Genomic DNA, 22,047 nt, shown 5'->3' with positions numbered 1-22,047 from the left:
GTAGACTACAACGGTAATGGTCGATCAGAGCCCTGTCGCTCCATCCAGCGCCGGCAGCCAAGGTCCTAAACTCCAAAGCAAACTCCTGTGCACTCCTCGTCTCCTGCCTCAGATGATAGAGAAGCTCACCCGCTGCTTTTCCTTTGGGTGGATGGTCGAATACTATCCGGAATTGGCGGGTGAACTCCGCAAAATGGTCCAACGCCGCATCCTCCTTTCTACACACAGCGCTGGCCTATTCCAGGGCTTTCCTGGTGAGGCATGAGACGAGGGCGTAACTCTTCTCACGGTCAGATGGTACTGGGGAGACCGTGGCCAGATACAAGTTCAGCTTAAGGAGGAAACCCTGGCAGCCGGCAGTATCTCCGTTGTATCCCGTGGGTAGGGATGAATGGATCTTCGGTTCCGGAGGGGAAAAAGCATTCAAGGGAGATTCCGGATGTGGTGGTGGTGGCGCTAGAGAAACTCCCTGTCTCTCCCAGCAATCCATATTCTGGACATTGCGATCCATGACTGAGCTTAAACAGTCAATCTCCTCCGCTTGTTCCCGAACGCGTTCCTCCACCACCATGAGCCTCTCCTCTCCTGCTGACTTCAAATATATTGGTCAGAGATTCTGTCAGATACATGTGTATAGGTGGCAGGGAAGTCAGGCGCAGGAGTGTAAAATGGAGTCTTTTAATAAATGTCCAAGTAACATGCTCCATAACACTAAATAGAAAAATAAATATAAACAAATATGGGTACGAAGACCCGTCGCGCACAAAAAACACTACACTGACAATAAACTATCTCTGACAAAGACATGAGGGGAAACAGAGGGTTAAATACACAACAGGTAATGCACAGGATTGTAAGCAGGTGTGTGGGAAGACAAGACAAAACCAATGGAAAATGAAAAATGGATCAATGACGGCTAGAAGACCGGTGACGTCGAACGCCGAGCACCGCCCGAACAAGGAGAGGCAACGACTTCGGCAGAAGTCGTGACAGTCCCGCACTATATAACATTCCGGATTTATAATTGAAGAACTATTTGAACTGTAATAGTTTAAGAAACATAGTTTTAAAAATAGTTTAATTAAGAAACTTTATTTTTGTACTGTTCAGTTTGATATAAAATAAAATCTGCCAAAATGGAGTCTCAGGTCTGCCAGAACTACCACAGCGACTGTCAAGATGCCAATCACCTTGATGATCAACATGGAGATGTTTGCCTCATACACCTACACTTCAATGGCAAGGAGATGGCAATAGGCTAGCAAGTGGACAATTGTCTTGCTCTACGTAATGTTGTGTATTATGCCTGGGTCTAAATGTCATTATTTTCTTCTTATAGTTTCTGCAGGCCTAGGAAATAGCCACGTAAAACTCAACTCCGTGAGTGAACCAGATATATCCTAGTACAGAGTAACATCTCCTTGGCAGGTTACTAATTAGGCTAATGACTTTCCAGATCGTATTGCTGTGTCAGTAATGTTTAGTTGCCTCAACAACGGAATGCCACACCTAACTCAGCATATCTTTCTAAACACTGTTTTTATGTTTATCCACCTATGCTTTCTATTTCTCCCAGGACGACGTGGCTCTGCCTGACTTTGCTCATTTCTTCAAGGAGAACAGTGAGGAGAAGCGCAAGCTTGCTGACAAGCTATTCTCCTTCCAGAACAAGAGAGGTGGACGCACTGTCCTTGAGGACATCAAGGTGAGCATCGAAACACACATTTTCATTGTAGAATGTTAGAAGGGGGGGGTTCTTCAACTTCTTCCACATAGACGAGGGTTGTCTGGAATCTTCTCTGTGGTAGAAAGAATCCTTTTAGAATATGATCTCAGTTGAAAAGGTTTTACCTGAAACCAAATGGTTAATCTAGAATCTGTAAGGACAAGCTGACTAACACAATATGGCTCTAGATATGACTTTTTTCTAAAACTCTAGACTTGAACTATTGGATTCTTTGTTTGTAATGAGTGTTCATTGTAAGGGCGGCAGGTAGCCTTGTAGTTAGAGCAATGGATTTGTAACCGAATTTGTTCTTAACTTCTTGGCGCACCCATCCCTTTAGCGGCATAATTTTTGTCAACACTCGCTGAATTGCAGAGCGCCAAATTCAAATTAAATTACTAAAAATATTTAATTTTCATGAAATCACAAGTGCAATATAGCAAAACACAGTTTAGCTGGTTGTTAATCCACCTGGTGTGTTAGATTTCAAAAAAGCTTTTCGGCGAAAGCAAACCAAGCATTTATGTAAGGACATCTCTCTCAGCAGACAAAACATTACAAAGAGCTAGCAGCAAAGTAGATTGGTCATGAAAGTCAGAAAATAAATAAAATGAATTGCTTACCTTTGATGATCTTAGGATGTTTGCACTCACGAGACTCCCAGTTACACAATAAATGTTCCTTTTGTTCCTTAACCTCTTGGATCTCTAGGGGCGCTATTTCATTTTTGGATAAAAAACGTTCCCGTTTTAAGCGCGATATTTTGTCACGAAAAGATGCTCGACTATGCATATTCTTGACAGTTTTTGAAAGAAAACACTCTGAAGTTTCAGAATCTGCAAAGATATTGTCGTCAAGTGCCCCAGAACTCATTCTACAGGCGAAACCAAGATGATGCGTCAACCAGGAAACTAGCAGAATTTCTGAAGCTCTGTTTTCCATTGTCTCCTTATATGGCTGTGATTGCGCAAGGAATGAGCCTACACTTTCTGTCGTTCCCCCAAGGTCTTAGCAGCATTGTGACGTATTTGTAGGCATATCATTGGAAGATTGACCATAAGAGACTACATTTTCCAAGTGTCCGCCTGGTGTCCTGCGTGGAATTCGGTGCGCAATTGCCAGCTGCTTGTACTTTTCCATTTGATTCAGGGGAGAAACCATGCGTCCAAGAACGATATATCAATGAAGAGATATGTGAAAAACACCTTGAGGATTGATTCTAAACAACGTTTGCCATGTTTTCAGTCGATATAATGGAGTTAATTTGGAAAAAAGTTCGCGTTTTGAGGACTGAATTTTCGTTTTTTTTTGGTAGCCAAATGTGATGTATAAAACGGAGCTATTTCTAATACACAAAGAATCTTTTTGGAAAAACTGAGCATCTGCTATCTAACTGAGAGTATCCTCATTGAAAACATCAGAAGTTCTTCAAAGGTAAATGATTTTATTTGAAGGCTTTTATGTTTTTGTTGAAATGTTGCGTGCTGGATGCTAACGCTAATGCTAACGCTAAATGCTACTCTAGCTAGCTACTTTTACACAAATTGTTGTTTTCCTATGGTTGAGAAGCATATTTTGAAAATCTGAGATGACAGTGTTGTTTACAAAAGGCTAAGCTTGAGAGATGGCATATTTATTTCATTTCATTTGCGATTTTCATGAATAGTTAACGTTGCGTTATGGTAATGAGCTTGAGTCTGTATTCCTGATACCGGATCCGGTATGGGGAGATCCAAGAGGTTAACCTCTAGTGACTCCCAAACCCGCATGCGGGAGCGTAATCATCGCCTGAAACTAATTAGCATAACGCAATGGACATAAATATCCCTAGAAAATATTCCTATTCATGAAAATCACATATTAAATATATTGAGACACAGCTTAGCCTTTTGTTAATCACCCTGTCATCTCAGATTTTTTAAATATGCTTTACAACCAACGCTAGACAAGCATTTGTGTAAGTTTATCGATAGCCTGGCATAGCATTATGCTAGCAGCAGGCAACCTTGTCACGGAAATCAGAAAAGCAATCAAATTAAATCGTTTACCTTTGATGAACTTCGGATGTTTTCACTCACGAGACTCCCAGGTAGATAGCCAAAGTTCATTTTCCCAAAATATTATTTTTGTAGGCGAAACAGCTCTGTTTGTTCTTCACGTTTGGCTGAGAAATCGCCCGGAAATTGCGGTCACCACAACGCCGAAAAATATTCCAAATTAGCTCCATAATATCGACAGAAACATGGCAGACGTTGTTTAGAATCCATCCTCAAGGTGTTTTTCTAATATCTATTCGATAATATATCCGTCGGGACAATTCGTTTTTCTCTAGGACCGATTGTTTTTTACGCGAGAATCTCTCTCGGAGCCACCATGTGACCACTTACGCAATGTGGCCGCCTACGGCTATTCTTCAACAGAAATGCGTAAAACTACGTCACAATGCTGTAGACACCTTGGGGAATACGTAGAAAGCTCTTGAAGGAATTTAATTCCTCTGTTTTAATTCCCAATTAAAATTAAACACTGTCAATTCATAAGAACTTGTAAGACCCTTATTTTATAGGAATGGACAGAGCCCTGGTCATCATTAGTCATTTAGGTCAACATTGGATCATTCAGAGATCCTCACTGAACTTCTGGAGAGAGTTTGCTGCACTGAAAGTAAAGGGGCTGAATAATTTTGCACGCCCAATTTTTCAGTTTTTGATTTGTTAAAAAAGTTTGAAATATCCAATAAATGTCGTTCCACTTCATGATTGTGTCCCACTTGTTGTTGATTCTTCACAAAAAAATACAGTTTTATATTTTTATGTTTGAAGCCTGAAATGTGGCAAAAGGTCGCAAAGTTCAAGGGGGCCGAATACTTTCGCAAGGCACTGTAAGTAATGTCCCCCACGTTATGGTGGAAGCACACACATTAGATGTATATCACATAGAATACAGCTACTGTATTGTCCCAGGATCTGATCAGGTTGCAGCTCTGCTAACTAATGACAGTGACCTGCCTCTCACACAAATACAAAAGTCCACAATGTACGCAAACACGAATATACACTATATGTAAGTATTGCTTCTGTCCCTCTCCTCACACCAACCTGGGCTCAAACCAGGAACCCTCTGCACACAACAACTGACACCCTCGAAGCATCGTTACCTATCACTTCACAAAAGCCATAGCCCTTGCAGCGCAAATGAAACAACCATTTCAAGGTCTGATGGAGTGACGTCACCAATTGAAACACCATTAGTGCGCACCCTGCAAACTAGCTAGCCATCTCACACTGGTTACATATACAAAAAAATGCAGCTAACGCCTAAGTTGGACATCTGCAAACAGTTCATTGAGTTATCTGCCTTTATGCCATTACCACCAGGCTCTGGTGTGTTGATGCATTTACAAAAGTGTCTGTAGTCACTCGTCTCACCTGTGTTAACCCACTTAAGCTGTGTTACTTCCTGGAGTCCCATTACGTGAATGAGCAGGTGGAGGCCATTAAGAAGCTGGGCGACCACATCACCAACCTCACCAAGATGGATGCTGTCAACAACAACCTGTTTGACAGGTACTCAGGAGGCCAGAGATAAACCACGTCCACCCCCAGGCTACGGCCTCCAGCCTCAGACCAGGACTCCTGGCTTTTCTGCTCTATCTTGCTGCCTTTGCATCTATAAGGAGGGGAGAGAGTTGAGCTTGTCAAACGTAACAGCTGTTAGATTTGCGAGGGAAGGTATCTTGTGAAATGATTTAGTAGAAAGATCACAGAAGTTGTTGCTTTTGAGTAATGGGTGTCTTATCAGTTTATTCTGGTGCTTTGCACTTACTGAGCAGCTCAATACCAACACAAGGGTCCTTTTCACTAAGTATAACTGGTCATTATTAATCTGCACTAAATCTGAAGAATAAAACATTTTTGACTGTTTAATACAAATGCTGCTTGCCCAAAGCCGACATCTGTGTGCTTTTGTCTTCATAGAAATTAAAATAGATAATTGTAGGCCTACTACAGTGACTTCGTGGGTCTTAATAATGGGGAAAGGTTGACATGAGGTTTAAGGGACACTACCTCTGACCACAGAGGGGAGCAATTACATAGCTTGTCATAGTGCCTTAATGCAGGGCCCATAAAACAACCGTCAACTCTAGGGCCATAACGGAGTGCAATGGGAACCACATTTACTAGTTCACATAGTGGTCTGTGGAAACGTATGTTACATACATAATACAATTTCACTACATGTACAGGATACCAGACATCCTTTGAAATTGTGAATCTAAATTGGTCTCTTTACCGCATTCACTAGCTCCGCTCCCACTATGAAGGTGAACCATGACACAGTAAGATGGGGGGGATCCCAGACTGACGAATGGCCTGTAAAGTCATTTTGTTCACTCACAGCAATGGACAGTTTCCAGGCATTGCACGAGATAATAGCCAGACCGATGGGGAAAGCTGGAAAGATTCCTTTGAGTTATTTCGTGTTTTGGTGTTTCACATGCATTTCGAGTGAGATCAATGGTGACAAATGGCTTAAAGTGGATAAGTAGTTGGCACCACAATATTAAGGGAGATTAACGGACAGGGGGAGAGAGAGAGCGTGACGGGGAGAGGAGGTGGTGACCAGCATAACAGTTCTCGCAACACCGAGGCCAGAATTCATCATTTTTAACAAAAGGAAGACGTTTGGGTTTAAATTGGGGATTTCAATCAGGTGAGTTCTGTTGGCGTACGTTCACGAGGTAGCCTTTACTTTACACGGTGCATTTTAAAAGTGTATAATTAGATGGCCTAGAAGTCATTCAAACCCTTGTGCTATGCTTTGTAAATCCGCTAGCGAGCGCTTATGGCGCGTGGGACATCCAGGGTTGATGGGCATAATATTTGCCATATCTGATTAAATATCTTAAAACTGACATGCTCTACTGCTTATTTGAAGTAATATTTGAGAGTAGCCTACCATTCACATTCTATTCCTTATTGTGAGCCATAGGCCTATCCATGCTTTTACGTATAAGGTGCTTAGTCGTTTCCACTGGTCCAAAGTTGGCGACACTTTAATAGGATCGATAATGTATTTTTATTCCAGTTTACTTTAACTAGGTGAAACATAACTCTGACCAATTATTAAACTATATCTACCTCAACTCGGACTTTCTGTCTGTGCATATGTCTAATGACCACCCCTCCAAAGCTCCCTGCGTGCGTGACAACCAGCTAATATGAAATGTTCCGCTTATTATGTGAAAGTTTCCGCTTATTTTGGGTTTTAATAATTTTGGACGGGTACATTTGTGTCTTGTACCGTGTTTGCTTGGTAAGGGGTTAAATCCTGTTGTGTCTGTTAGTGGTGCCAAAAGTATCAAATTAGAGGAGATGTACTGCTATGATGTTGGATACAGTTTGCATGTTGGATGCAGTTTGCACGAGGCAGGCTTGATGATGATGACAATGGTGATGATGAATATGAGACAGTGCATTCCAGTCTCAGATGGTCAACTTCTATTTTATTTAACTAACTCGCACAATAGAGAGGGCCATACAGTCAGCCATCAACATCCTGACCATAATGGAACTGTCTGTAGTTCACCACATAGCTACTAAGCCTTGAACCCTCTCAAAGTCCCGCTGCCAGCTGTTCACCTCTCCTGTCATCTCTTTACCACAGCTAGTACGCTACTCTGTCCTCAGTTTCCTTGTTTGTACCTACTTGTTTTGCATTGTGTCTGGTCTGTGTCCCCCATTGAGATATGACCCACATCACCAGTCCCAAAACAAGTCCCTCCCCATGCAGTTAAAAGACAGCTGGATGGGTGTAAACAATAGCAGCGTCCCCTATACCAGCTGGCAGTAGCTTGAGAACTATATCCCTGATAGCCATCCAATTCTTTCAGGTCTGCAGAAAGTTGTCAATAAGTGCCTATTATTAGGGGTGAGGAATCAGTTTGGGATTGGGTTTAGGATATGACCACCTGTTACAGATGGCCCAGTATAGGCCTACTCCAGTGTTTCCCAGTCCTTGTCCATGGGGCACACATTTTAGTTTTTGCCCTGACACTACACTGATTCAAATAATCAACTCATAATCAAGCTTTGATTATTTGAATCAGGTCACTGTGTAGTGCTAGGGGAAAATGTGCACTGCCTGGGGTCCCCAGGACCAAGATTGGGAAACACATGGTCGGTCTTCTTGGTATCTAACCCACAAAACAGACAGGTTTGAAGATGTGTGCCATGATTGTTTCCTACACACTCTTGTTGTTCAGAATCTAAACATAGAAGGCAGATGATAGTTCTTGGCAATCTGGTTACCCAACATTTTTTCCAGAGAAAGTCAGAAACATTTCAGTTTGTTAAGGTCTCATGTGATGGCCCCTCAAGAATTTGGGTTGATGAACTCAAATCTCAATAAAATAAAATCAAACTTTATTTGTCTTTATTTGTCACACAGTGTTTGTCCATGTTGTGACTAAGATGAAGATCAGATCCAATTTTATGACTAATTTATGCAGAAATTCAGGTAATTCCAAAGGGTTCACATACTTTTTCTTGCAGCTGTAGGTCCTGGATGGCAGGAAGCTTGGCCCCAGTGATATACTGGGCCGTACGTACTACCCTCTGTCGCGCCTCACGGTCAGATGCCGAGCAGTTGCCATATTAGGCGGTGATGCAACCAGTCAGGATGCTCTCAATGGTGCAGCTGTAACATTCTTTGAGGATCTGGGGACACATGCCAAATCTTTTCAGTCTACTGAGGGGGAAAAGGTGTTGTTGTGCCCTCTTAACGACTGTCTTGGTGTGTTTGGACCATGATAGTTTGTTGATGATGTGGACACCAAGGAACTTGAAACTCTCGACCCGCTCCACTACAGCCCCGTCGATGTTACTGGGGGCCTTTAGGCAGGTTACCTTCTCTTCCTTGGGCACAGGGACTATGGTGGTCTGCTTGAAACATGTAGGTATTACAGACGGCCAGGGAGAGGTTGAAAATGTCAGTGAAGACACTTGCTTTGAGTACACTTCTTGATAATCCGTCTGGCCCCGCGGCTTTGTGAATGTTGACCTGTTTAAAGGTCTTGCTTACATCGCTTTCCCGAGGGCATTATCTCACAGTCGTCCAGTACAGCTGGTGCTCTCATTCATGTTTCAGTGTTGCTTGCCTCAAAGCAAGCATAAAAGGCATTTAGCTCGTAACTGGGCAGTTCATGTCTGGGTTTCCCTTTGTAGTCCTTAAAAGTTTTCAAGTCCTGCGACATCCGACGAGTGTCAGAGCCGATGTATAAGGATTCAGTCTTAATCCTGTATTGACGCTTGGCTTGTTTGATGGTTTTTCTGAGGGCATAGCAGGATTTCTTTTAAGCGTCCGGATTTGTGTCCCGCTCCTCGAAAGCGGCATCTCTAGCCTTTAGCTCGATGCGGATGTTGCCTGTAATCCATGGCTTCTGGTTGGGATATGTGCATACGATCACTGTGGGGACGTCATCGATGCACTTACTGATGAAGCCGATGACTGAGGTGGTATACTCCTCAATGCCATTGGATTAATCCCGGAACATATTCCAGTCTGCAAAACAGTCCTGTAACGTAGCATCTGTGTCATCTGGGCACTATTGAGCTAGTCACTGGTACTTCCTGCTTCAGTTTTAGCTTTTTAGGAATCAGGAGGATATAATTCTGGTCAGATTTGGCAAATGGAAGGCAGGCTTTGTATGCATCTCTGTGTGTGGAGTAGACTTTTTGGTGGTCTAGACTTTTTTTCCCTCTTGTTGCACATGTGACATGCTGGTAGAAATGAGGTAAAACGGATTTAAGTTTGCCTGCATTAAAGTCCCCTGGATTAACATTTCAGTGGGTGGTTCAGGTAAGTCATGACAGTTGTCACGTTCTGACCTTAGTTATTTTGTTATGTCTTTGTTTTAGTATGGTCAGGGCGTGAGTTGGGTTGGTTGTCTATGTTCCTTTTTCTATGTGGTGTTTTTGTGTTTGGCCTGGTATGGTTCTCAATCAGAGGCAGGTAGTTGTCTCTGATTGAGAATCATACTTAGGTAGCCTTTTCCCACCTGTGTGGTGTGGGTGATTATTTTCTGTTGAGTGTTTGTATTCTGCACCAGACAATGACATCATAACTTTCCATCAAACCAACTCATTGAATGCCCTACTCCTTGAAGTTTGCAGTTATGTAAAAAAACACTATTTTGCTCAAAATATATTTGAAGAATCTCAAATATAAATATATTTTGATTTGTTTAACACTTTATTCTTTACTACATGATTCCATGTGTTATGTCATTATTTTGATGTCTTCACTATTATTCTACAATGTAGAAAATAGTAAAAAAAATAAAGAAAAACCCTTGAATAGTAGGTGTTTTAATTTTTTTTACCGCTAGTGTATATATGTGTCACGACTTCCGCCGAAGTCGGTCCCGCTCCTTGTTCGGGTGGTGTTCTGCGGTCGACGTCTCCGGTCTTCTAGCCATCGCCACTCCACCTTTCATTTTCCATTTGTTTTGTCTTGTTTTCCTGCACACCTGGTTTACATCTCCTCATAATTACTATGTGTATTTAGCCCTCTGTTCCCTCCATGTCTGTGTGGGTTATTGTTTATTGTCAAGGTTGGCATGCTTCCGGCTGGTTTGCGCCGGGATCTGTTTTGAAGCCATGCTTTGTGGCAGCCGGTACTTTGTACTTTGTTGTTGTACTTTGTGCTGCCTCACTTGTTCTTTGGGCATTTGTTTTGTGACGCGGTTGTGTCAGTTGTAATAATTGCCTCAGTAAAAGTGCTTTGTCCACTCATCTCTGCTCTCCTGCGCCTGACTTCCATGCACCAGCTACACCCACCGTTTGATCATATGGTTGTATTGTCTGTCATGTGAAGTATTGGTCACAACATCAGTCCTCGCATTCCCAATCCTAACCTTAACCTTTGCAAAAAATGAATGTATTACTGAATCTAGACAGGCACTTTCCAACATGAGTTCATCAATCCAAATTCTTAAGGAGATTATTTTGGCTATACTTCATTCCAGAATAACTTTAACTGCCTATGGCCCAATAAAATCAACCAATAGCCTGTTTAGCTAGGCCTATTCCATTGACCTTGTCCAGCACAAACCACTCCAAAGGCTTATGCTAGTATGTGACCATAAAACCCTTGGAATAACAGTGACTTTCGCCAAGACCGGAAGTGAAAAAATAACCTTCCAACAGAGTGGTCAGTCAGGCATGTAAGCCCTAATCACTGACACGGTGATCTAGCATTTAACCAGTATCTAATCAGTAAGGTCCGGCCCTGACTCCCTGCATTCTGCCAGCATGATCCGTTTAAGGGAGTATACCACTGTGAGTGAGAAGTGGTGGCCAACCCTATGCTACTCAACCAAGCTAGCCCCCCTCTCACCGCATTGTGCACGTGTGTGTGTGCTTGTATGGGTGTGTTAGCGTGTGTGCGTGTGTGTGTGATCTTGACTGATGAAGTCACAAGCCTATTAGCCAGCAGTCTTATGTTTTGCCTCCCCTCACTCACCATCACATAGCTGTGCTTACTAATCCTGCGCTTATGCATTCTATCTGCTTGGATTTAACAGGTTAATTTGACAAGTCACAAATCAGATATTGTTATGGAAATGTGATTGTTGGTTGGATAACTAGGTGGGATCTGTCTGTGTGACAGCAGGTGATGTTGTGGGGGTTAATGGGAGTGGTTTAGGTTGGATAAGGGATAGTAGGGGATAGGAGAGGGACGGAAGCAGAGAGCGAACTGAACTGTCCCTAATTTAGTTAAGCTCTGGGATTTGGGGATTACCTTTGGCAGTGAATCTTGTTACGTGTCTGTGCACAGTGAGAGGAGGACAGCAGATGTAGGAAGGTTGGAGTGTGTGTGGCATAATGCAGCCTTGCATGGAGGTATGCATATGCATATTTAACAGAGCGGGTCTTGTGTGCATATTAGTATGTGTGTGTGTGTGTGTGTGTGTGTGTGTGTGTGTGTGCATGCATGTGTGTGTGCCAACAGCCAGCCTTTGATGGAGTCAGAGGGATTAGTGATGGACACAGTGGGCATAAGAATGATAGTTTCACTGTACCTCAACACACTCACGTTGTGAACCAAGAGAGAAAGGAGGGAGGGAGAGAGAACAAGATAGGGGGACACTGAAGGGAGGAGAGAGATAGAGTAAGTGATAAGAGAAAGGGTTGGTGAGACGGAGTCAGGGGGTGAGGAGGGAGACATGGAGGTAGATTTTATTTTTTTATTTAGGATCCCCATTAGCTGAAGCCAATGGATACACCTGGTTCACATTCCCTCATCTGACTAAATGTATATATCCCTCTGTTCTCCCCATGTCTGTGTGTGGAATTGCGCCGGGTATGTGTTTGACCCGTGTGTTTTGTTTATTGTACCGTTTGTGTACTTTGGGCGTAATCGCTGTTTTCCTTGGGCATGAATAAAGTGCTCCTGTTATCACCCAACTCTGCTCTCCTGCACCTGACTCTCCTTCAACCAGTTGCGCACATCGTGACAGAATTCCACACCATCTATGGAGTCAGCAGGAGCACCTCTGTTGTAGGGGTCGAGGAGCGCGTCCGGGAGCACACGGCGATGCTCTACCATCTCGGCGCTGTCATGGATCGCGTAGTCCAGACAATGGATCGCTGGGAGAGACAGAGAGTCCCTCCAGCGCCCTCCCCAGCACAACAGTGGTCTCCACTACTCGCCTCTCCTGCACCCGGTCCCAGTGGGATTTGTCTCGCCCTTCCCGGGGAGTTTGATGGGACAGCGGCACGCTGCCAGGGGTTCCTGCTGCAGCTGGAACTGTATCTAGCGACCGTCTACTACCCGGCTCCTTCGGGATGTGAGAGGGTGTCCGCCCTTGTCTCGTGCTTCTCGGGAAAGGCCTTGAGTGGGCCAACGCCGTGTGGGTAGAAGGAGATGCGGCGCTGGACCACTTTGTGGAGTTCACCCGCCGCTTCCGGGCAGTCTTCGACCACCCACCTGAGGGTAGAGCGGCGGGTGAACGTCTTTTCCACCTGAGGCAGGGGACGAGGAGCGCCCAGGAGTTCGTCTTGGACTTTCAGGACCCTGGCCACCGGAGCTACTACGGTGGAAAGTCCAGACCAGGTCTCCACCATGCGCATTCCCCCCGAATATTCCGATTTGGCTCTCGCCTTCTCCAAGAAGAAGGCGACTCAATTACCACCCCATCGTCGGGGGGATTCTGCGATAAACCTTCAGGTAGACGCCGCACTTCCCAGGTGACACGTTTATCCCCTGTCACACGCGGAGACGTTGGCTATGGAGACATATGTCTCCAAATCTCTGCATCAGGGGTACATTCGGTCCTCCACTTCACCTGCCTCCTCGAGTTTCTCAGTAGTATGGGAGCTGGACACGGACATTGAGCAGGCATTAAGTGCAGAGCCCGCTCCCTTCCAGTGTCCCGCTGGGCATCTGTACATTCCGTCTGCTGTCTGAGACCGGCTGATATATTGGGCCCACACCCTCCTCGGGTCATCCAGGCATTGGTCGGACAGTGCGCTGTCTGAGTGGGAAGTACTGGTGGCCCACCTCGGCTAAGGACATGAGGGTTTATGTTTCCTCCTGTCACGACTTCCGCCGAAGTTGGCTCCCCTGCCTGTTCGGGCGGTGCTCGGCGGTCGTGGTCACCGTCCTACTAGCCGCTACCGATCCCTTTTTCGTTTGTCTGTTGGTTTTCTCTTATTGGTTTCACCTGTGTGTATTTTAGTTTATTAGCTTCCCTATATATAGTAGGTTGTCCCGCCCTTGTTTTGTGCGGGATTGTTTTTGTTACTCTGTTGGATTGTGGTTTTCATGTGGTTATTCTCCGGACTGTTTTGTCCTGTGTTTGGGCTGGTCTATTCTATGCGCCCTGTGTGTTGGCATGACCGTTTGTTTGCCGAAGAATAAATTCACGATATACTGAACCCTGCTCTCTGCGCCTGATTCCAATCCATCACTCCTAGTATCCCATGACACTTCCTGCTCGGTGTGCGCCCAGTGTAAGGATCCTAGGCACCTGCCCAGAGGTAAGCTACACGCCTTAGCTATTCCAGAACGGCCTTGGTCGCACCTGTCGGACGATTTCCTTACCGATCTTCCTCCCTCACAGGGTAACAGGTACCCGGCGTACATCGTTCGTTCCATCCTGGATTTGAGGCGTCGGGCCTTCAGTACCTCGTGGAGTGGGAGGGGTACGGGCCGGAGGAGAGGTGCTGGTTTCCGGTCGCAGATGTTTTGGATTCTGAACTGCTGCGGGAGTTTCACCGTCGCCCTGCGCCTCGTCCTTCGGGTCGCCCTAGCGCGCTGCTGGAGCTGCGTGTCAAGGTGGGGGGTACTGTCACAACTTCCGTCGGCTCCTCTCCTTGTTCGGGTGGCAAGACAAATAGATCGACGTCACCGGCTTTCTAGCCATCGCCGCTCCATTTTTCAGATATCTATTTGTATCTACTTGTATTTAACCCTCTGTTTCCCATCATGTTTGTGTGTAATTGTTTCATGTTATTGTGGTGTTTTATTACACGCTTTACTTTTGTTATGTTCTGTGTATTGAGCGCGTTTGATTTATGTAGTGCTCTCCTTTTTCGGGACTAAAATAAAAGTTTGCCTGTTTACATCACTCTACTCTCCTGCAGCTGACTTTGCCTCTAATACACCCGTTAACACTTTTCAAAATTCAGGTCACTTTGAGCGGTTTGTTGATTCCATCGGTAAATAGCCCACCCAATCTACCTAACTCATCCCCATACTGTTTTTATTTACTTTTCTGCTCTTTTGCACACCAGTATCTCTACTTGCACATCATCATCTGCTCATTTATTTATCACTACAATTTATCAATTGTAATTATTTGCTCCAATGGTCTATTTATTGCCTACCTCCTCATGCCTTTTGCACACACTGTATATAGACTTGCTTTTTTATATACTGTATCATTGACTTGTTTATTGTGTTATTGGCTTGTTTATTGTTTATTCCATGTGTAAATTTGTGTTGTTGTCTGTGTCACACTGCTTTGCTTTATCTTGTCCAGGTCGCAGTTGTAAATGAGAACTTGTTCTCAACTTGCCTACCTGGTTAAATAAAGGTGAAATAAAAATAAATAAAAAATTCAACGTAGAATTGTAATTGTAACCAGCTGCAATAGGATTGTGAGTGCACAAACTTTGGGCATATAGCTGACCCAACATACAGTGTTGCCTACCAAAGGCAAACATGGATTTGTAATTTTACACAACAAGCTTTTTCAAATTCAGCTAACTTCGAGAAGTTTGTCAAGTGAACAAACTCTCACCCATAAGCTACATTTCTTGTGCTTCTGAAGTCCACCCTACTCACAGAATAATGCTGATTAAGTTAAATTGGCTTTTTTACAGTGAAGACAAACATGAATTTGTATTTTGACTCAACAAGTTTTAATACATTCGTTGAGTGAACAAACGTTCACTCATTAGCTCAATTTATTGTCTTTCTTATGTTCACCAAACTCACAGATTAATGCTGATTAAGCATTGTAAGAAGGGCTATTTAAATACATTTGATTTGATTAAGCAGTTGGTTAAGTTGGCTTTTTTACAGTACAACCCCTGGACCGGACGCTATTCTATCACAGGCCCTTAACTACCAATCTGTCTATTTAAAGCTGAGTGCCAACCAAGCAAAGGTGCATTGACTCAGTTTACTTACTTACCATATTTCGGGAAAAATGGTATGACTCAGCAGGGTACACTTTAAAATAAAGGTGCAATTTGGAACAAAATAAGGTTATTGAGAGCAATTCCGTATGGTAACCATTGTATGGTCTCTAGAGAACCTGGAATTGGATGGTTGTTTGAAGAATCATACAAAAATCTCAAACCAGAAATGTTTCTGCCCGATAGGACTGCAATTTAATAGCCCTGCTGTAGGGTTTAAGCCTTATGGGCATATTTCCCAGGGCGCCTTTCCAGTGAATTGTAGTTACTTGTACCACCTATGACTGTGTTTGCTGGTGATAGAGATATTGTTGATGCTTTCAAGCCTGAGACCTTCAACAAGTGAGACCTAAGTGAATATGCAAAAATTCACCAGCAATAGAGAATACTGGAGAATATGATAATAATATCAACACTGGGGTTCTGTTACACCAATGGGTGTTAATTGAACTATTGAATCAACACTAGAAATGTTACACTGGAAAATAAACAGTTAGTTAACACTAGCCACTTTGTCATGAATCGAACACATCTGCAGGCTTCTACACATTTCTAGAACCTTTTAGAATTCTGAAGAAACGTAGAGGCCAGGTCAAGGACCCCACGCTTAACTCAAAGGTTCTTAAATGGGGGAAAGTTCTCCAAGGAACCTTAAGAGCTGAGGAAGAACCATTTAAGAACCTTTCATTTTTTTCAGTGTTACGAACTCCAAACCTTCCAGTCTCAGGGCAGACACTCGAAACACACAAGGCCACTGAGTTGGTTAGCAGCAACCCTAACCATATCTAGTTTACTTGCTTAACATGTATGGCATGTTAAAATATTTCTTAAACTACTCGAAAGTGATTGCTCTTTTGTCTCCTCTGCCTTTTAGCTGAGCTGTGATGCAATTGGCCTGTGTGCAAGCGCGGCCCCGTCGGGCGGCTGAGGAGAGAGAAGAGCCGCCCCCAGGCCCCGCCCCTCCCTCCACTCATCACTCTGACCATCAGTTCAAGAATATGAAGAGCAAGTTCTTCAACGAACTCACCCACATGCCAAGTGAGCCCTGAACACAACGAACACACACACACACACACATCCATCGCTCATTCTGTGTGTGTAATTTCGTTTCAAATACAGTGGGGCAAAAAATATTTTGTCAGCCACCAATTGTGCAAGTTCTCCCACTTAAAAAGATGAGAGAGGCCTGTAATTTTCATCATAGGTACACTTCAACTATGACAGACAAAATGAGAAAAAAAATAGAAAATCACATTGTAGGATTTTTTATTAATTCATTTGCAAATTATGGTGGAAAATAAGTATTTGGTCACCTACAAAAAAAGCTAGATTTCTGGCTCTCACAGACCTGTAACTTCTTTAAGAAGCTCCTCTGTCCTCCACTCGTTACCTGTATTAATGGCACCTGTTTGAACTTGTTATCAGTGTAAAAGACACCTGTCCACAACCTCAAACAGTCACACTCCAAACTTCACTATGGCCAAGACCAAAGAGCTGTCAAGGACACTAGAAACAAAATTGTAGACCTGCACCAGGCTGGGAAGACTGAATCTGCAATAGGTAAGCAGCTTGGTTTGAAGAAATCAACTGTGGAAGCAATTATTAGGAAATGGAAGACATACAAGACCACTGATAATCTCCCTCGATCTGGGGCTCCACGCAAGATCTCACCCCGTGGGGTCAAAATGATCACAAGAACGGTGAGCAAAAATCCCAGAACCACACGGGGGGACCTAGTGAATGACCTGCAGAGAGCTGGGACCAAAGTAACAAAGCCTACCATCAGTAACACACTACGCCGCCAGGGACTCAAATCCTGCAGTGCCAGACGTGTCCCCCTGCTTAAGCCAGTACATGTCCAGGTCCGTCTGAGGTTTGCTAGAGAGCATTTGGATGATCCAGAAGAAGATTGGGAGAATGTCATATGATCAGATGAAACCAAAATATAACTTTTTGGTAAAAACTCAACTCGTCGTGTTTGGAGGACAAAGAATGCTGAGTTGCATCCAAAGAACACCATACCTACTGTGAAGCATGGGGGTGGAAACATCATGCTTTGGGGCTGTTTTTCTGCAAAGGGAAAAGGGACCAGGAAGACTGATCTGATGTAAAGGAAAGAATGAATGGGGCCATGTATCGTGAGATTTTGAGTGAAAACCTCCTTCCATCAGCAAGGGCATTGAAGATGAAACGTGGCTGGGTCTTTCAGCATGACAATGATCCCAAACACACCGCCCGGGCAACGAAGGAGTGGCTTCGTAAGAAGCATTTCAAGGTCCTGGAGTGGCCTAGCCAGTCTCCAGATCTCAACCCCACAAAAAATCTTTGGAGGGAGTTGAAAGTCCGTGTTGCCCAGCAACAGCCTGCTCTAGAGGAGATCTGCATGGAGGAATGGGCCAAAATACCCGCAAAAGTGTGTGAAAACCTTGTGAAGACTTACAGAAAACGTTTGACCTCTGTCATTGCCAACAAAGGGTATATAACAAAGTATTGAGATAAACTTTTGTTATTGACCAAATACTTATTTTCCACCATAATTTGCAAATAAATTCATTAAAAATCCTACAATGTGATTTTTGGGATTTTTTTCTTCTCATTTTGTCTGTCATAGTTGAAGTGTACCTATGATGAAAATTACAGGCCTCTCTCATATTTTTAAGTGGGAGAACTTGCACAATTAGTGGCTGACTAAATACTTTTTTTGCCCCACTGTAATGTCCTCTCATCATTTCTTCTCTTTCATTTCATCCCCTGCTTTTCCTCCACTTATCACAGATCATAAACTCAAAAGTAAGTTAATATTGTTTTCACATCGCCTGTGCTCTCCTTTCCATCACTCCTCACAATAATATGTCAGATATCAATTTTCCATAACATAAGGCTACACGAGGCCTATGTATGTTGTGTTATACACTAGGTGTACAAAACATTAAGGACACCTGCTCTTTCCATGACATATACTGACCAGGTGAATTCAGGTGACAGCTATGATCCCTTTGAATATTTGTTTTACAAAGTCTTTATATAATGTATAGTCTTTATTCCCCTGACTGTAATGTTTGGATACTCTGTTTTTCTATATTGTATATTTTGAGTTGCTTAAAAAAAAGGTCCTTAATGTTTTGTACACTCAGTGTATATGTCATAACCCTACATAAGGCCTATGTACAGTATGTTGTATAATAGATAGCATAAGGCTACATAAGTATTATATGTATGTTATATGCATGTTGTTATGTATGTTGTATTATAGATATCATAAGGCTATATAAGGCCTATGTCTATCTCTCCCCTAGTGCCCATGTGGGCAATAGGAGCCATAGTGGTGGTTGTGCTGGCTCTGGTGGCCTGTCTAGGTTTCTGTATCTGGAAGAAGTGCATCAACAAGGGCAAGAAGCCCAAGAAAGCACGCGAGAGGAAAGGAGGCCGAGGCAGAAGAAAGAAGGAGGGAGCCGGAGAAGGAGAGGAGGGCAAGGTGAGAGGAGAGGAGACAGAAGGAGGGAGGGCAACATAGTGTGTGGTGTAATGGGTTCAAGTACCTCATTTGCAACTGGGTTTGAAATTATCTGAAGTGATTTCCAGATGTAGTGTCAGTAACTGTGTGAAGAGAGAGACTATTGCAGTGGCTGTGTAATGATACCTGTGATAAATAATTGATTTGATGTTCTCTCTCATTTAGGAAGGAGAAGGTAAGGAAGGAGAGGAGGAGGAAAAAGAGAATTTCGGAAAACTGGAGTTCACCCTGGACTACAACTTCACTGACAACCAGGTGTGTGTGTTTCTGTGTGTGTGTGTGTGTGTGTGTCTGTGCATTCGTGTGCATGCTTTTGTGTGCATTTCTGTCTTGTCCTCCTTGACATTTGACCTCCTTGATGTGAAGTGTCTGACTAATAACACGTCTAAAGGCTCTCTGACCTCTGTTCTTTGTCTGCTCAGCTCTCAGCTTTAACCTCTGACCTCATATTTGTGTCCTCAGTGACCTATGACCTTTTCCTCTTAACGGCTGAGCATTAAGCTGTGACCTTTAGAGGGGACATTTTCTATCCGCTAAATTACATTTAAAAGTCAGTTTAAGTGCACTGCGCTATTATGCGGCTTGAATTGAAAACATTGCATATATGTGACAAATGAAATAATTTTTTGGATGAAGTCCTGTGCCGTTGTTTTGAAGTGTTCCGTTTGTGTTTGGAAAAATCTCAGGTTTAATTTTGCTGCGTTTCCGATTGAGAAGTCATTTGCAGCATTTATCATTCCCTTTAAAAGCTGCATTGCAATCCCCATATGGATTGAATCCCAGCCGAAATCCGCCTAAGTTATCACTGTGTTCAGATCTTACCTCTAACCTCTTACGTCTAACCTTTTCCCCCTCTCTGCCCCCTCTTCCAGCTGATTGTGGGTATCCTGCAGGCGGAAAACCTGCCAGCCATGGACATGGGTGGCACCTCAGACCCCTATGTCAAGGTCTACATGCTGCCAGACAAGAAGAAGAAGTTTGAGACCAAAGTCCAGCGCAAGAATCTCTGCCCAGTGTTCAATGAAACCTTCATCTTCAAGGTCAGTATGGGGTGCTGGAGAACAGACAGTGATATAGAGATGTTGTATTCATTCATGTGTATATGTAAAATCCTTAGAAAAGTTCTTACAGTACTGAGGTTTATGTAGTCGAGAACACTCTGTCCTGACCGTCTCCTTCCTGTTCTGTGTGTTCCTCCACAGATCCCCTACCAGGAGCTGGGCGGTCAGACTCTGGTCCTACAGGTCTTTGACTTTGATCGCTTTGGTAAACACGACGTGATTGGACAGATCTCCATCCCCATGAACAGTGTGGACCTGGCTCAGCCACTCCACGAATGGAGGGATCTGGTTGGAGGAGAGAAAGAGGAGGTGAGGACAGAGAAATACAGTCTGTTTTTTTTTTTAACGTCTACCTGTCTGTGTCTGTCTGTCTCTGCATATCAAACTATATCGAACTGTCTGTTTTAATACATCTTTCTATCTTCGTGCCTGTTTGTGTTTGTCTGGTCACAGGTAGAGAAGCTAGGGGACATCTGTATCTCTCTGCGCTACGTCCCCACGGCCGGTAAATTGACCATCAACATCATGGAGGCCAAGCACCTGAAGGCGATGGACTGCGGAGGCTTGTCAGGTGACCTTCTATTAGTCCTTACACTCTCCTAGTCAATACTAGCCATGTAGTGACGTTTCACTCTTTTTTTCAAAACTAGACATTCTGTGATGGTAAACTCAACTAGCTAATAGTAGCCATGCTGTGACCTATTAATGACATCTGGTTGCCTACATTTTGTTGAAGTAATTCAACTTAAACCATTGGGCAGCATTACAGAGTTGCAGACACTACACATTAATTTACTGCATAATCATTTGTTCTGACAGTTTTTCATCCAAGTGGCTCACCCTCTGTTTGACCTCTGTAACTAACATTCCTCTCTACCCCTTGGCTTCTCCTACCAGATCCCTTCGTTAAAGTGGTGCTGCAGCACCAAGGCAAGCGGCTGAAGAAGAAGAAGACAACAGTCAAACAGAACACTCTGAACCCCTACTTCAACGAAAGCTTCAGCTTCGAGATTCCATTTGGCCAAATACAGGCATGTACAACAAACTTCCCATAAGGAAGACATCTTGGGGTTGTGATAACAGGTTTTCCTGTGGGTTGGGCGACCTGTGTTTGAGGACTCTCACGGTGTTTCTCTTGAACATTGCACGCTCCTGCCATTTCCTGCTGTATGTTGAACAACACTGTACATGTGGTGGTATTTTGATTTCATCTGACTTTTTAAACTTGACACTTTTTCCGCTCTTCCCTTTCCTCTTGCAGAAAGTCCAAGTGTTGATCACGGTGTACGATTACGACAAGCTGGGCAGCAACGACGCCATCGGGAAGGTTTGGATCGGCTTCGGTGCCTCAGGGGTGGGCCTTCGCCATTGGTCAGACATGCTGGCCAATCCAAGACGTCCCGTAGCCCAGTGGCACGCCCTGTGTCCTGAGGAGGAGGTGGACGAGGCCCTGAAGAAACCCATCCGCTAAACGTACACTGACACGTCACTGAACATTCTTGTACATGTTAAAACAAACAACATAAGACACAACAACCCACCTGACATTTCTGATAATTTTTTCTGGTACTCTCTCCTTCCTTATTATTCTCCATAGAACATCAAAATAATACTTATTTTGCATATGAACTAATTGTACTGTTTGTTTTTACTTTTGTGTCCCTTTTGATCATTTTGATGTTAAGTTACACATGTAACTTGCACATGTGTCGTGCGCGTGTGTTCGTATTAAACCATAGTTCATGAAAGCTTTCTCTTATTTATCTCCTGAATGTAATGTGAGCGGTTGTAAATGACTAAATAAATAATTCCCCAAATTACCAGATGGATGGTCAGATAGATTTGCAACCTTAAGTATTTATTTATTTAACCCTTATTACAGATGAGCCCTGAATTACATTCGATCACACCGACAGCGTCATTGCATTTTGGTACACCAGAATTATATTATTTTCCAATGAAACACTGCGTTTGCCTTGCACTATTGCTTTGCAGAGGCAGTTGCAGTGTCGGTGTGGTGCACACTTTGGATTTATC

At 43.6% G+C, this 22,047-nt stretch overlaps 2 protein-coding genes and 1 pseudogene across 3 annotated transcripts in view; 2 read left to right on the top strand and 1 right to left on the bottom strand.

Moving 5' to 3' along the window:
- The window catches only part of LOC139406902 (uncharacterized), a 624,715-nt gene that overhangs the window by 231,799 nt on the left and 370,869 nt on the right, over positions 1 to 22,047 (bottom strand). The window lies entirely within an intron of this gene.
- Positions 1,137 to 5,314, top strand: LOC139407995 (ferritin, middle subunit-like; annotated as a pseudogene).
- LOC139407715 (synaptotagmin-2-like) lies at positions 6,336 to 21,830 on the top strand. 2 transcript variants are annotated; one of them, XM_071151565.1, is made up of 10 exons: positions 6,336 to 6,439; positions 16,310 to 16,473; positions 18,211 to 18,225; positions 18,732 to 18,910; positions 19,115 to 19,204; positions 19,822 to 19,989; positions 20,152 to 20,319; positions 20,464 to 20,581; positions 20,908 to 21,041; positions 21,272 to 21,830. In XM_071151565.1, exons 2-10 carry the CDS (start codon positions 16,320 to 16,322, stop codon positions 21,479 to 21,481), a joined length of 1,236 nt encoding a protein of 411 aa, XP_071007666.1. In that variant the 5' UTR covers positions 6,336 to 6,439; positions 16,310 to 16,319; the 3' UTR covers positions 21,482 to 21,830. The 2 variants fall into 2 exon arrangements, with proteins under 2 accessions (XP_071007666.1, XP_071007667.1); XM_071151566.1 differs by lacking the exon at positions 18,211 to 18,225.

This window comes from Oncorhynchus clarkii, chromosome 4 (genome assembly GCF_045791955.1).
Source record: "Oncorhynchus clarkii lewisi isolate Uvic-CL-2024 chromosome 4, UVic_Ocla_1.0, whole genome shotgun sequence".
In the NCBI taxonomy this organism is placed as follows: Eukaryota; Metazoa; Chordata; class Actinopteri; order Salmoniformes; family Salmonidae; genus Oncorhynchus; species Oncorhynchus clarkii.
Note: the sequence above shows the minus strand (reverse complement) of the source record. Positions and strands in the feature narration are given on the sequence as shown.

Coding starts and splice junctions, on each gene's coding strand:
- LOC139407715 (XM_071151565.1), top strand. CDS start 16,320: ATGCAATTGGCCTGTGTGCAAGCGCGGCCCCGTCGGGCGGCTGAGGAG. Junction 19,205..19,821: donor ACAACTTCACTGACAACCAG/GTGTGTGTGTTT, acceptor CCCCTCTTCCAG/CTGATTGTGGGTATCCTGCA. Junction 20,582..20,907: donor GGACTGCGGAGGCTTGTCAG/GTGACCTTCTAT, acceptor TTCTCCTACCAG/ATCCCTTCGTTAAAGTGGTG.